The 16,281-nt window shown below is 36.0% G+C and overlaps 1 protein-coding gene across 8 annotated transcripts in view; it reads left to right on the plus strand.

Annotated features, from left to right (window-relative positions):
* CRPPA (CDP-L-ribitol pyrophosphorylase A) overlaps positions 1–16,281 on the plus strand; it is a 110,952-nt gene that overhangs the window by 38,293 nt on the left and 56,378 nt on the right. For all 8 annotated transcript variants that reach the window (XM_039549326.1, XM_039549325.1, XM_039549327.1 and 5 more), the window contains exons 4-6: positions 278–382; positions 7,874–7,919; positions 15,831–15,928. In XM_039549326.1, the coding sequence (XP_039405260.1) occupies positions 278–382; positions 7,874–7,919; positions 15,831–15,928 (249 nt within the window). The remainder of the gene's footprint in view (positions 1–277; positions 383–7,873; positions 7,920–15,830; positions 15,929–16,281) is intronic.

The following is a 16,281-nucleotide window of genomic DNA, read 5'->3' on the forward strand; positions in this document are numbered from 1 at the left end:
ATAAAGATCCTGAGGCTTAGCAGCACCTAACTGATTTCACCTGTGCTTATAAAGTGTTTGTTTACTTCTATAACATTTTGCTGAATAGCCACAATTTGGCATAAGCTTCTTGGAGCGGTTTTATTTCTGATCTATCCTAAACCTATGTGCCTAATACAGATGTATTACTGTGGATAGGACTGTTGAGATGTAAGGTTTAATTAATGAAAGAAAATGTGTTATTGCTTAGAAGTATCTAAGACTAATTGAGGATTTTTTTGGTTTTTAATTACTACAGTGTACTGACTATGACCTGGATTATGGAACTGAATGTTTGCATCTGGTTCTGAAATACTGTAAAACAAATGCCAAACTTGTTGAAGGAACAGCTGACCTCTGGAAGGTAAAGACAATAATAATATCTAGTTCTATATATATAATTTAAAATTAATAAAATTTGCATATTACCATAAAAATTCAGATGTGTTTTCAACTGTAATTTAGGCTTTTCTATTTCGTATTTCAGAATTGGTTTTGTCTGAGCTCTTTTTAGAGCTCACTATTGTAGAGCGTCTTGGACAGTTTTTACTTGAGATAATCAATGAAGACAGTATTTTCCTGTAAATAGGAAAAACATCTAAGTACTTGAATGACCTAAGAATCTGTAAAACTATAACTCTGTAATCCCCCAAACTAAGAATGTTCTTTTATGGTACGGACTTTCTTCTGCTATTTCCGTATCTTTTGTCTATTTTCCTCTACTTTTCCTATGAGAACATTGCTTTTTTTCTGATGCCAAATACCTGGCTATCAACAGTTTGATTTTTAGAGTAGTTCATTACATTCAGTAGCACTGTAATATTTAAGACGTTTTCAAATAATACTTTAAATTTTTTTAAACATCATTTACCTTGTCTGGTAATCTGGTAGGTTCCTGATGACTGACAAAGCATCTGTGTGTACAGGTGCCAAAGTATATGTCCCTTCTACTCCAAAGTATCACATTTCATTGTTTTGGATGGTGGGACATTATTCTTTCTTAGTGGCTGTTGTGTCAAGCAATTTTAAAGTATATTTTATTTTATTTTATTTTATTTTATTTTATTCATTACCACACTGAAAGATCTGGAAGCAGCTCAAATCACTGCATCTGTCTTTGACAGTAAATTTCCTCCAATGAGACATTATTTTTAAAAGTATAACCATAAATCTTACACAGAAAGGTAATTTCCTGAATCTGCAGTGCACATTTCCTGTGCAATTTAACAGGAAAATTTACTTGTGCATTGGTTCCATACAGAACTTCTTTTGATATCCTGTTGGGGACATGCAGTCTTTCTGAAACTGTATATGGTCTGTTTTCCTATTCAGTCTTCTAAGGGACAGATTATGTCATGCATATTTACATTACGTACTTTTTTGGATGGTTTCATTGTTCACATTGCAAAGCATGATAGTTACATGAAGGGTAGCAAAATATACCAATAATGCTCATTTTTCTCATTATAATGTTCATCTGGTTCTTTGCTATCTGTAGATGCTACTGATGCCCAGCAGATAAATGTAGCTTAGAATGACAGAATAATTAAGTCTGAATGAAATAGATAGATGTCATCTGGTCCTACACCTTGCTGAAAGTGGGACCAGGTTAGTTAGATTAGGCAGTGCAGGGCCTTGTACAGCTAAGTTTTGAGTATCTCCAAGAATGGAGATTCTCCAAGAATGGAGATTTCACAGCCTCTCTGGGGAAGACAATTCTAATGAATATCACCCTGTATGGGGACTTTTTTCATATTATTTCATCAACATTTCCCTTACTGCATCTTTCACTGGGGAAGGAAGAAAGGCCAACAGAAAGCTCTGCAAGAAAAGTCCAGTTTATTCTTTTCTATGGCCATGAATTAACCCTTCCCTATCTTCCATCTTCTGTTCTTTGGGCTGAACAAGCCAAGTTCTCTCACACCATCTTAGCAGACCTCTACTGGCTTCCTTCTGATCCTCTTTGTGTTATACTGGGGAGCCCAAAACTAAAAACAGTACTCTGGTGTTTTCTCTAAAGTGCCGAATAATCCCTGTATTACCCATAATGAGATCTACTTCCTTATTGATACAGCCCTGTTTGATTCCTTTTCTCCACTGCTCCAGACTACTGACTCATGCTCAGCTTGTCCAGAAGGTCCTTCTCTGCAAAGCTGTTTTCTATATTTCAGCATCAGTATGGACTGCTGCTGCCCAGGGTCGTTTGTCCCAGATGCAGGATGCTGTATTTATGTTTGTTATAGACCACAAAGTTTCTCTCAGCTGTTTTCTCCAGCCTTTCAGGATCCTTCTAAATTATTGTTGGACCCTTGAGTATATTGAATGAGTACTTGTTCATTTGTTGTCATCTACTGGTTTTCTGAGGGTATTTCCCCTTTCTCAGGTTGGTAATAAAGATGTTAGACAGTATTGTCCCCAGTATCAGGCCCCAAGGAGTAGTATTAGTAACCAGTCCCCAGTTTCACTGGGGCTTGAACTTGTGCTCATCTCTGTTTTAAAAGGGACTTGTTGAAGTGTCAGTGTCACCCCAACACTGTTTATGAAACAAAATCCTGATCCTATTAACTTTATAGTGTGTGGAACACATTGCAGTAGCACTGGACTTTAAAGAGGCCTATAAACATTTGGAAAACGATAATGTCAACAGGGAAGGGAAGGGAAGGGAAGGGAAGGGAAGGGAAGGGAAGGGAAGGGAAGGGAAGGGAAGGGAAGGGAAGGGAAGGGAAGGGAAGGGAAGGGAAGGGAAGGGAAGGGAAGGGAAGGGAAGGGAAAGGAAGGGAAGTCCTCCCCCTGAGAAGGAAAGAGCAGCAGAGACATTGTGTGATAAACTGACTGCAACCCCCATTTCCCATCCCCATGTACCACTGGAAGGGAGGAGGTAGAGAAAATTTGGAGTAAAGTTGAGCCTGGGAAAAAGGGAGGGGTGGGGAAGATGTTTTAATATTTGGTTTTATTTCTCATTATCCTACTCTGATTTGATTGGTAATAAATTAAACTAAATTAAACTATTTTCTCTGAGTTGAGTCTGGTTTGTGTGATCTCTCTCTGCCCTTATCTTGACCCATGTGTCTTTTGTTATATTTTCTCTCCCCTATCCACTTGAAGAGGGGAATGACAGAGCAGCTTTGGTGGGCATCTGGTATCCATCGAAGGTCAACCCAGCACAGTCTCAGTGTTGACAGTGTTGTGTAGAGTGTGACAGTAGCAAGAGCACCCATTTATGTGCAGACACTGTGCTGCAGGCCATTTCAGAGCAGTGAATATTTTACATACAGTAAACACAAAGATGCTGGTGCCAGGTCATTAAAGTACCTTCTCACATCCTATGCCCTGTCTAATTTTGTAGCTAAAAGTCATTGGTGTTTCTGTGGCTTGTAAAGACATTAAGAGTGAAAGGCATAAAAATGACGAGGTGTGTAAAATATTACATCGTTTCTGCAGGAAATACTGATTTCAGTTTGGAGCCTACAGAGCAATACAGCTCCGTCTTGAAGAGCACCCAGCGTTGGTCACTCTGTACCGAGGTGTTTGGCAGGTGATTTGGAGCAGTACCATTAAAGAACGGTCATGCTCAGTCTTTAGTTTGATGAAGTGCAGAAGACTGCCAGTTTTCTCAAGTGGTACTTGCTTACAAAATGATTAGGAACTATTGCTGTTACTAGTCAGCTCTCAGAAACACAATAATCTTTCATTAGCTGTCATAATACTGTAATTTGTAATATATTGTTATTTTTTTCTGCTAGGTTTTTAATGCTGAGCTAAATGAAATTTCATATGCCAAGAACTGATGTTCTCCCAATGGCTCCAGCCTTATTTTTCAACACAAGGCAAAAAGATATTCCATCCAGATAAATAATCTGAAATAAATAATCCTCGTTCAGTTGAGGTTTCAGAGGATGTGTAACAGAAGGACTGCAATCAATTAACAGTTTCTGACGTTCAAGTATTAAAAACCAGTTTCATCATATGTGGATCTTGAATCTTTAAAGAGCAGATCAGATATTTGTAAGAATTCAGTTTATGCATGAGGTGCACAACTGACATAACATTAAATGACTCAAAGTTGTGGGAAAATGTTGTATGTGTTTATATATAATCTTCTTGAATTAACACTAATTACTCTACCTGAGCCCTTCTACATTAGGAAAAGTAACATTTCAAAGTCACTGTTGGAGCTAAAGCAGGAGATAGTTTACTTTCTGGGAACAAACTACAAAATTAAAATCATTCTTTGTAGTGAAAACAACCAAGTAATTCAAATTACTTCAGTATTATAAATATTCCTAAATTCTATTTTAAAGATAGTTATTGTATAATTATTTATAAGGTATTTGGGGTCAGGACAGCAAAAAAAGGAAACAGAAAGACTCTATCAACACCACATTTTCAGTTTCTCTGTGTTTGATACCTTGAAAGTAAAATTACCTTAAATATTCTGGGGCAATATGCTCTTAAAGTGTAAAATCAACTAACGGAATGTATTTGTTATACTCTGATATATGTGTGTGTATAATGTAGATAAAAAATTCAGTATAAGAACATTTTTTAAAATTTGAGGCAGATTTACAGACTTAATGTTGGCAGAGTGAAAAATCCACAACATTTCTAAAAAGCAACAGATTATTTTCTAATCCTACAAAACTATCCCATACAAAGGAGATCTGTATGATGTCTTAGCGTAAGAGACGGGAAAAACTTCATTAAACTGAAGTGCAGTACACTTGTGTATATGTGTGGTCATAACTTTATTGTATTTGTTCAGTAAAGAGTTGTATTTTTGCATTTGATGTCCACTTTTGTAAGTCTGAACTGTTCCTCAAGCTGTTTGAAGAAGACTTTTAAACATTACATGGAAGTAATTTTGGGGAATAACTTTAAAAAGAACGTCTTCCTAGGTAGTGAAAACTTACAGTCTGACAATTAACAAAAAAGGGCACACAGGAAAACAAACTCATCTGATGATTTTTGAGGCTTTATTAAAGAAGTACAGTAGAGTATTTATTATACAGAAGAGACGTTTACCAAGTAAGACTGCTCTGTCTTTCCTATAAGCAGTTCATGTTTTCATGTTCTGTGACTGTGAGGTAGTTGTGCTGAGTTTTAATATTTGGCCTAGTGATATTCTGGATTGCAGCAATAACGTTCTTAAAGTCTTGGAGCACTGGATGTTCAAGAGGACAAAATGAAAATTAATATTGTCATGTGAAGAATGAGAATTTGAGTAATTTGGAGCCTGTGAGTTTGATATTGATCAACAAAACAAAAGGGTGCACTGCTACAGGAAAAACTTGGTTATTTAAAGAGTCAAGGGATTAATGTAATTAATGTGAACCAACATGGAATTTAATTATTTTGTGAAATTGGCTTCAAGACTTTATTACAAGTCTATAATCTTGACTGATAAAGATAGTGCTGCTGGTAAAACATACAACTGGCAGAAGTTTGACTTGTTATTACATGACATCTTAATTAAAAATAGGATGACTGTAACTGTACTAGTTCTCATTAAATAGATGAAAAATTAGATAATTGATATATTTCAAAAGATAATTCTCACCTCGTCTCACCAGTTTCTGCAGAAGCTGTTATTGTCTCTAAGGTATTTAATAGTTGTCTGGTAAAGTTTGCAGACAAAGATTTAAGGATTTGTAAATAAAAATATAATTGATCAGAAGTAACGTATTTATAAGGATTGCTTAGCAAACAGTTTAAAGAAAAAAGTATGCTTTTCATTGCAGCCAAATATCAAGAACTGATTTTAGAAACAAATTAAGTATAGGTCTTATTTAATGGATTGTTCTTGGAAGGCAGTGACTTTGAATGTGGTGTAGGTATCACAGAGGGTAGCAAGTTTCCCAAGTATGTGGGCAAAATACCATATGTCAGCCATGGATAGAGAAACAAGAATATGAAATTGGAGAAGAGATGTTCTAGTATTGCAAGTGCATCTAGAATGCTATGGACAAATCTGGGCTCAAGCTCTGTGCAACTGTTATAAATAAGGAACATTCAGGGAATTGAATTTAGCATCTTACTCAAATTGAAAGAGGTGTAGAGACACCCTCCCTCCTTGACTGGTAAGGGGTGGTCACATATGGTATCTGGAAGGATTTTCCTGTGAACTCTGCAACTTTCACAAAACTTATAGGAGCTTTTATCTGAAATTAGCTTATAAGATCAAAGATTATGAAAGAAATACATATGAAGCATGTGATATGGTCTTCAATGATTTATTTCTCTAGGAAACAAAGCATTTGCTGATGTCTGTCTAAGAATTACAGGACAGATTTTTTAAAGGTTCATTCTTAATTTTTTAAAGGTTCATTCTTAATTTTTTATTCGCCTGTGCTGTTTTCTTGAAGACTGCACTTACCATTTTTTTAGATCAGGTTGTTTAAAAATACTTTTGCACCTCAAAGAGACATTAAATGTTAGAGTATGTGACACCATTTCTGACAGACCTTAGTCTTGTTTCTTGAAAGGTTTTGGGATTATAATCTGTTATACTTTACTGAAAATTCAATATAAATGCCCTCTAGAATCTGGTGAATCGCAAGAAACTTTGCAGCAAAATCACTCAATTGGTCACTCTATCCTTAAATCTAACTTCAAGACATTGACTCTTCCCAACAGTAAGTAGAAATGTGAAAGTCTGTTTGTAAACTGATACTCCTAAGATTTATCAGGATAGATTCATTCTCTGGCTGCTCCTCCTGCAGGACAAACTATAGGGAATTAAGTTAGTTTTAAATTTTAAAAGAATGTAATGCATTGGGGAAATCATGAGATGTTATTCATCTGTTTCTGAATATAATACAGAGCTTAATTTATGAGATTGGAAGGAAAGTGGTCACAAGAATCCTTATGTTGAAGTCAAATAATCATTTACTTGGAGACTAAGTATACCATTAATGGTATCCTGCTGTAAGATTTACTTTGCAGCACTAATGCTGTTGGAATCCTGTTCAGTAATTTCAAAAAGAAAGAAATATTTATTCAGGCTCTAGAGAAAAAAAAATCAGAAAATCCAGTAAATATTATTTAGCATTACAGGAAGTTACAGTAAAAAGAAATACAAATATTTAAGAGTCATATCAGTTCAAGTCACTGCTTGTTAGTGTGAAGACAGTGCTAGCAAACACTGTTAATGTCTTGGATAGATCTGACTTTAATTTTCTGTTATTTTATTTGCAAAGTCTGTGATTGGGACTGTCAGCCACCATGAGTGTACAAAGACAGATATAAATGGTGTTTTTGCAAGTACCAAGTAAATATTCAGCATCTTATTGTTCATCTAACTTGATCTGATTAATGTCTTCAAGGAGAACTTGATGTTTATTAATTCTCTGAAAGCTCATGCACAGTCTACTTGTAGTCTCACTGACTCCCACTGGTTGATTGGACTCTTGTTAACAAAAAGAGTCTTGCACTACTGAAAAATTGCACCTACGTTAGTAAAAGCAACAACAAGGTTTCTCTCTGGCTGTCATTTTTATGATCCCAAGTCCTGTTGAAAACTAATCTATTCTGCAATAAAATTAGCATAGAATTGATATGTAAAAAAATAGATGCATTATGTTTTTGTGATTTTTCAAAGCGTTGAAAATAGTTTTAGGTTTCAGATGAGTTCTAAGCAGATGTAAGTATTTGGGAAAGGGGTTTTCTCAAGTCTCCAGTACTTTCTGCAACCTCTGTTCTCATAAATTGCCAGTGATATTTTACCAAATTAAGAAATTGACAATATCACTTGTTTATGGTATTTAAAATGTAAAGAATTGCCTTCAGGGCAATTGTGTTATTGGTTTTACATTCCTTCCTGCTGTGTCAAATCTAATGAGGCTTGTCTGTCCTTTAGGTGACCTACAAGCGGGATCTGTATGCAGCTGACTCGATCATTAAGGGTATGTGTTCGTCCTTGTGACTGTCAGTTTGCATATTCCTGATTATAATTAAGAATTTTGTGTGCAATAGTTTGAAATGTCTTTAAGAAAAGTTTTATGATGCATAAAATGTGCTTAGGCAAGTTGTTTTAGCTCGTTTACTGGAATCTTTGTATTACGCATATTTATTTACTTCTCTTAGAATACAGAACCTTATAAAAAGCTGTGTATATTACAGTCAAACAGAGATTAATTTTGAAGGACTTTATAAGGAATAAACAATCTATTTTTTTCTTTCATTTGCAGGTCAATTCTGAATATGTTCCATCTTTCTATTCTACGTTGTAGAGTGAAAATTAAATATTAACTCTTTAGGGCTTGTCACTGTTTCACATACAGTCAGTTGTTGCCTAAATTGATGTGGCAATTATGTGATATTGAGGTACTTCATTAATTTATAAATATCTTGTTGAACAGTTTGTTAATTTTTTTTTTTCCAGTGGAAGTGGTTTCATAGCAGTTTAACTTAAAGACTGGATTTAGCCTTTATCTAGGTTGACTCACTCTAAAAACAATGTAGAAAGTAAGAATTCTCAAATACTGTATAATGACCACACTGATGGTTATTGTAAACTGACAGGCAGTGATTCAGGGGACTCTTGCCTGACTCCTTGTTGAGAACTGAGGGATAAAACCCCAGAAACTGATGAAGAGAAAGGGACTTCCTTTTGGATTAAAAATACCTTTCCAGAGAAAAGAATGAAGTTCCTATTTAAGAAAACCAGAGCAAAACCTGTGTTCTGTTGGGGCACGGTGAGTGAATGGCTAGTTGTCCACTCTGGTTATTATAGTGGGCAAATATTGCATATTAGATGCATTATTAGAATTACTTAACTGAATTTTTCAGGCACAAGTCAAGAAAATAGGGTTGGGAAGCCTGGAAATTTCTGGTTCTGACAGGCAATGGGCTCTCATATTCATAGATAGAAGCCTGGGATTTTTGAAAATCTTACTTTTTGTAGATGTTCCACACTCCAAGCTTTCAAGCTTAGGAATTCCAAACATATTGAAGAAAAGAGGGTGGCAGGGAGTAGTTGACATGAATTTACAAAGCAGTAATTATGCCTCACCAGCACAATAGCCTTCTTAGCGTATGTAATGTTATCACATCTTTTTGTTTTCCTTAAAGCCAGTGCAATCTTTTTCAGCTGTTACTTATAATAAAAAGCTTGTGTAGTTTAAAGTAAATATGAAGACCTTCATGGTGGTCAGTCAGGCTAATCCCTTTAATAATGTCTAATCTAATGTTCCTTTGCTGTGGCAACATGCAATGTATCTACTTCAGTAACCGCAGCAGTCTTACTATGGTGGTTTCTATGAAAATCTGTACTTCAAGATTACTGAAGTTTAGATTTGCTTCTTGCTGCATTGTGCAAGTTCAGGAAGCAGAAGCTGTACGTGTTCTTTTCTCCTTATGCAAGCAGTATAATGAGTCCTCCATAGCAAATTAGGACACTGCATAACAGAATTATCTTACATATTATCTTTAATGGGATTTTGAATTGGCACTGTTAGTTGTCCAAGACAGCAGTTTGAGAGTTGTGCCTTATCTATTTTGTGCCCTTCAAAAGGCTTCAGATCTCAGATCTTCAGGTCGCTATAGCATGAATTATTTTGGTAGTGGACAGTTGAACCATGTGAATTAATATTAGGCACGTGCTCTATTCACAGTTCATTCCACACTTAAAGCATATTTAAGGGGAGAATATGTTTTTGTCCTTCGGAGCATCATCCTGATGTACCCCTGTATGGCATAATTTACTCTTATGCTTGTTAGTTTTACAGAATAAATCTTATTAGCTATGATCTGCTGTGTTGTGCTATACCTATAGGAAACCTTCAAGGATAGGTCACCTTAGAGAATGGCAACCATCCTACAAGCCAAGTCATGTTCAGTTAGGCCTTTCCTATATGCTGGGTAATTGACAATATGACAGTGTTTGCTTTTCTTGAGAGTTCAAAACCCACTACATGGTGCTATATCGTAGAATCATGGAATCCTAGAACAGCCTGGGTTGGAATGGACCTTAAAGACCATCTGGTTCCAACCCCCTGGCCATCAGCAGGGGCACCTTTAACTAGATCGGGTGGCTCAGAGCCTCATCCAACCTGGCCTTGAACACTTCCAGGGACAGGGCATCCACAACTTCTCTGGGCAACCTGTTGCAGTGCCTCACCACCCTCACAGTAAAGAATTTCTTCCTAATATCTAGTCAGAGCCTACTCTCCATTTGAAGCCATTCCCACTTGCCGTATCACTACATGCTCTTGTAAGTGATGTGCTCTTGCTTATCACTTTTTGTGCCATGTAGAGTGCCTGAGGGGGAAGTCCTACATGGCTGTCAAGTTGAGTTGCAAGATGCCAGCTCTCCAAATGCCACTTTGCTGTTAAGGCCCTCTGGAGATGTCCCAGAAGCTGAATGTATGGGTTAGGAGGGTGCAGGGAGCCAAGGGCTCTGGCCTCACACTGGCTCCCCACTGCTGTTTCAGTCTTTACAGCTGATTTCTTTATTATTAAGTTACCCAATTTACTGTGCTGGACGCACATTTTCTCACTGGATGAATTCAGTAGTGATGAAGAAATTTTGAGTGTACACATTTGATTTTGTGACTACAATTCCAAATTTCATGTCATTTGCAGTTTATATTTATTAGTGATCAAAACATTTGGTTTTCTTCAGGAATTCAACAAATTTCAGCTTGCTAAACTTATCAGGTGGGAGTAAGAAAATCATGCATCCCTATATACATTTTTTTACCTTAGATATTTATACACATGCATATAATTCTTATTCAAGGCAAAGAAACATTTCACTGATGTAAAAAGACTAATGAGTTATTTTTCTGTTGAGACTGTTTTGTTAAAACATTTCTTTTTAGTTTCCTCACTTCCTCAAATCTCTTTTTATAACCATTTTGTAAAAAGCAAATTTAATGCTTTTCTTTAGTTACACAGGTATAAACTTGTAGAGCATGCAGACAAGGTGGCACACGCCTATTTTGAATAGTCTTGAAGTAAGAAAACATTGTCTTACAAAAAGGGTGACTCATCTAGAAATGTAGTTAAGATCAGGCTAATACAAAACATCCTAAAAAAATTCCATTAGGATTACTGCCCTCGAGGTAGATAATTTTGAACTCTAGTTCCAACATGTAAACTTTAAACGGTGCTTCTCAGAAGAGGTTTGTAACTTACAGTTTGACTCTCTCTCTCTCCTCCTCCTCCTCCTTGTTTTTCTTTTCTCAAGGGCCTTACTTTATAAATAACTTTTTCACAAGAGCATGCATTTGCAGATTGGATAACTTGCCCTCACATTTGGCTAAAGAAGTATCTGTTGATGTAGATAAAATGATGGTTTTTGCAAGTGCCGAGAAAAATATTGTAACGCCTTCAAACTGTTTATGACTGTTGGGAGCTACATATTATGACTTGTGTTCTGTGAAGAAACCACGTGACTTTTTATAAAAATAGAAATTGAGCAAAGGACAGAGAACTTATGTGAGGTAGGCTGCATTTTCATGGGCACACTCATGAACCAGTGGCTGTTCTCTGCTCTGAGCCAAAGAAATAGACTGGTAGGTGGGGAATACTCCTTGGAATAGCTACTGTCAAGTGAGAAGAACCCTATTTTCTTGCCTTCTACCACAAAATTTTCCTTTCTTTCCTGTGTACTAATATTGGTAGGGGGCAGTGTCAAGTTTGGTTTTTAGTTTTTTGTGGCTACAGAGACATGTGGGATGGGTAAACAAAAAAAAAAAGTTAGATACTTTTGGTTACCTATATTATTCAAATAAAAATTTCAACTCATTCTGTTGAGCATGAATGAACTAAATGCGTGGCAGTATTTATTTAATTTTTCGTATGTTTACAGTGGTAGCATCTCATAACAAAGATGTTTCTAAAGATGCCAGGGGAAATCATACTGAATTTCCAGACCAGTCAAGCCATTGCTATGTAGAAAGTGCAAATGGAATTCCAATAAACTAATTTACTACTTGGAATTCACTGCAAACTTCAAAAGTATTTTGATGAGATGTGCTTCCAAAATAGGAAGCAATAGGAATTGTAATAGCGTATTAAGAGTGGTGTGGTATGAGCATGTTTCCAAAAACAAGTGTATGTACACACATATATGTGCAATTAAGAGAAAAAAATTATGTCTGTAGGCTAAAACCTATTTGCGATTCAGATGCATTTTTTTTCTTATGGTATTAATTCCCTAGGATGTGATATTTATTATCTTTATTCAAACAAAGTATTATTTTAATTGCTGTTTATTTGTGGCATGCTCTTCAAGGTAAACTTCTAAGTCTTCCATTAGAGTGCACTTAATACATCATCTAACTATGGTAGTTCCATAAACATGCACACATTTTAATTTATGATTGGGTACGATCCTAGGATAAAGACTGTGGCAGGTGTTGGTGAATAATAATGTCATCTAAACCTTCCGGGATATCAAAGGAGGGCATAGAAAGATTGAAAATCAAGTTTTCTGATGAAGGAAAAATGACGTTTTATGGAATAAATTCTGAAATCTTGTGTCAAATTTAGGTTTAATGAAGAAAACTCCTGATTGAGAAATTTAATGTTTAAATTTGACAGTGTAAAGTTTTAACTATTTTTTATTTCATGCAAAAAATATGCTCTGAGTGCATGTTAAAAGTGATGGATGGGATCAAACGTGATGCATGTGAATGGGGAACACTACTCCATTATCAGGTACAGCTGGAATTGCGTGATGTGTGTTGGGGAGAGGAAATTTCCAGAAAAATAATAAGTTTAAATAAGTAGAGGAAGAGGAAGCCAAAGCAAGGTAGAGGGTTTGATATGTAATGTAATAGTGAGAAAACAACTGAAAAAAAGCATTGGGCAGATGAAAAGGAAGTTATGGCAGAAAGTAGTTAAGTAAAATAGAACTGTGGTTCATTGTGGGAGGACAGGAGGAAATGCAAAAACCCAACCAAGGGAAGTTCCAACTCAGTAAAAGGAATAATCTTGTTCACCCTTGACAGACAACCAAGCAGCAAACAGGTTGCCCAGAGAGATTGTATGCCAGAGCAGTAAGGGGCTGAGTGACCAGGCCTGACCTCATGGGTGATCCTGCTCTGAGAAGGAGTTTGAATGAGAGACTCCTGGAGTCCCTTCCAGCCTCAATTATCCAGCGGTCCAACGGAGAACAAAATGTTTTTAGCCGAGTATTAAAATTCTTGGTGACATGGCCGTGTCGTGCCTTTCCAGTATGACTGTTTCATTCACCCAAACAGAATTCTGACAAGCAGGAATGAAATGCTGCACACAGCTTTACTGGCAGGCAGCAAAACTCATGGAATCCCTGGAGTTACGAGCCAGCACTCCAGATGTGCTCACTGAGTTCAGCATGACTATGCTGAGTGACAGAGCTCCATCATCTTAGCAGAGGTGGGACACGGGCAGTCTTGGGGAGGAAGGCGCCACTCAGTCTTCCTTCCCACAATGCAGCAAAGGTGCAGTCTAAATTAACACATGGATCTGTGACCACTTGAAATTGGATTTAAATGGAAGTTGAGTTTCAAACCTCAACTATAACAGAACTGTTGCTTTACTATGATGATTTTGTAAATGATGATTTCCCAGACTTCTTTTACTCATTTCCTTGATCATTTAAAAACATGCAGCATCTTTTCAATGTAGGTATTACCACTACTTTAATGTTCTCCTACTTTATTAACATACTTTCCCCTTATAACATTACATTCCTCCTCCAGATAAAAAATAGTTTTCCACACTTCATTGGATTTTCTCTCTTCTTTATTAAATTCAACCTGAAAGTCTTAGTTGCTTTTTTGTAATTGCCTCACCTTTCTCATGTATATGACAGGAAATTAGAGATCTAAGAGGGCTGGAGAGAGGAGTGAGATGGGTTTGTATAGCTGCAGCCTTTGAGCAGCCTTTTGTGAGAATAGTTCTGACACTTACTGTTGATTACAGACTTCTTTTTAAAAACAACTGTTTGAGCTTAAGTTATGGTGCGTTTTTGGACTCCACAGCCTTCTTCCACATGTGGATTTTTGTAATAGCTCCAATCTTCATTAAGTTACTTAGTTCAATAGAGTCTGAGTTCTTGAAATCTGATATGTTAGTCTGGTTTATTGTGTATGTCTATCTTGTATCTGCACTTTGTGTACAGTACTAAATTCAAGTGGCTCTTGATCTGATTTCAATCTACCCACTGGTTTCTTTCTGCTGATAAGAAATTAATTCAATATGGTTTCCCATTTTTCAGACTGTAAAGTTGTTCTGTATTAAGTAGAAGCCAACTGTGATGCATGTTCAGTATACTTTTTTGCCCAGTTAATCTATGGGAAGATAATTTCTCCCACACTTGTGGTATCCTGTGATTTCCAGTCCTGTGAGAACTGGTCATGCATTTTTTTCATTTGCACTTCCATCTGGTTGTGATGGTTTATAAGCAGATGTTTATTGTTCTCTCTCTTTCTTCCTCCCTCCCCATTCTTGCTAACTTAATACAAAGTCAGTTGCTATTTTTGTTGTCACATTATAAATATTGGACGTAATAAATACCCATGATTCAAAAAATCATTCTAATTATCTTTTGGGATTCTCAGTGGTTAATTCACTTTTCCTGCTCACAGAAAATTGCTTAAAAATCACAAGTCACTTTCCAATAATGTTGACTTTACAGCAGCTTTAAAATTAATTTTCAGGTCTTTATGTCTATTTTTGTAAAGAAGTCTATGTGTTTACAATAGAAAGTGAGATGTTTCTGCACTGCTGAAGTAATGCATCTGATTAAACTTATTGTGTGGTATGTAATTATAGAAATAACTTCCCATATGCAACAAATACATATGTTTATATCCAGACTTGTTTGAAGACCAGTTAGCCCATATTTTTATAATTTTTCTTGTCTTTCACTCCTAATTTATTTTGTGGTGGTGTTTGGTATATTTCTGTCCCTGGAGTTCATATGCTTTAAACATAATTAGACTTTACTTTTATGAAATTTCTAGTTGCTTATGGAATGGCTCCCCCCAAAACATTGGAAATCTTATGTTTTCTTCTGTGTGTTAATTCAGCATCTAAAGGATAAAGTCCTGAATTAGATTTGAGAGTTTCAGACTTGAATTTTGGTTTGTTATCTTAAAGAAAGGCAAATGTTCACTGAATCTAAAACCTGTAGTCAATAACAAGAGAAATCACTAATTTTCTGAAATACTGGCTTTGTGGAACAGATCAGGAAATAACTTGAAACTATTGTTCTTGATAGCAACAAAATACTGTATTTTGCGCCCCCCCGCCCCCAGTAAAACATTTAGGAAGTTGCCCATGCCAGGATCTTTGTCACTAACTTTGCAACTTCTTTGCTGTTGGGGTGAACAGTTACATCTTCTGTCTCCTTAAATAGTATCATCAATAAATTTTTGGGCTATTTTTTAGTATGTATTGTTGGGAATAGGATTTATGTTATATCCTGGGTTTTTTTGCTTTTTTCCCCCCTTAATTTACTCAATATTACTGACGCTGCATTTAGTGATCTGTTGAAATGATAAGAGAGATGAAATTTTCAGAAAGTTTTCTTGATTGTCATCTAGTGTCAATATGGACCCGAACAAATCCATTTTAGTAGATTTAAATGGGCTTTGGGGACAGGCCTTACGTAACGATATCATGTTGTACAAAATCATATCAAATATAATTTGAATTTTGAGATGTATGTCATATAAATTACGTAGTTACATTAACTGTACCTTGTAGCCGTTAAATTTACAGCTGTTGAAATATGTGGATTGAAGGTAATGTTTAGCAGATTAGTAATTTGGATTAATTTATTTTTGCATGAAATACTAAGGTTTTTTTCTTGATCACAGACAACCTATCACAACAAGTTTGTGTTATCACCAATGTGAAGGAAACTCTTGCACAAGTAGGTTTTCTCCTTCCTGAATCTCTGAAAAGCCAAATAAAAGTAAGTACAACTCTATGGCTCTCAACTGTACGATTAATTTAATGTTTCTGGTTGCCACTGCTCCTAAGAAATGGTCTAAATAATGTGAAAACAAAAAAGTGAGACTTCCTGTGTCACTGTAGTATTTATTACAAGGGATTAATAACAGGTGTGGAAGTTACCAAGAAGGAAGCATCTTTTGCCCAGTTGTGCTGTACAGGGGGATCTTACAGATCCACATAAAATGTCCATATTTGATTAGAGGAGAAATTGAATCCAGACAAAAGAGAGGCCATTTTCTTTAGATTTTATGAATTCAGTAAGACCAAATTGTTACAAGTATGTTACAGAGGAAATGCTTTTGTTACTTTGAA

Source organism: Corvus cornix, chromosome 2, assembly GCF_000738735.6.
Source record: "Corvus cornix cornix isolate S_Up_H32 chromosome 2, ASM73873v5, whole genome shotgun sequence".
Taxonomy (NCBI): domain Eukaryota; kingdom Metazoa; phylum Chordata; class Aves; order Passeriformes; family Corvidae; genus Corvus; species Corvus cornix.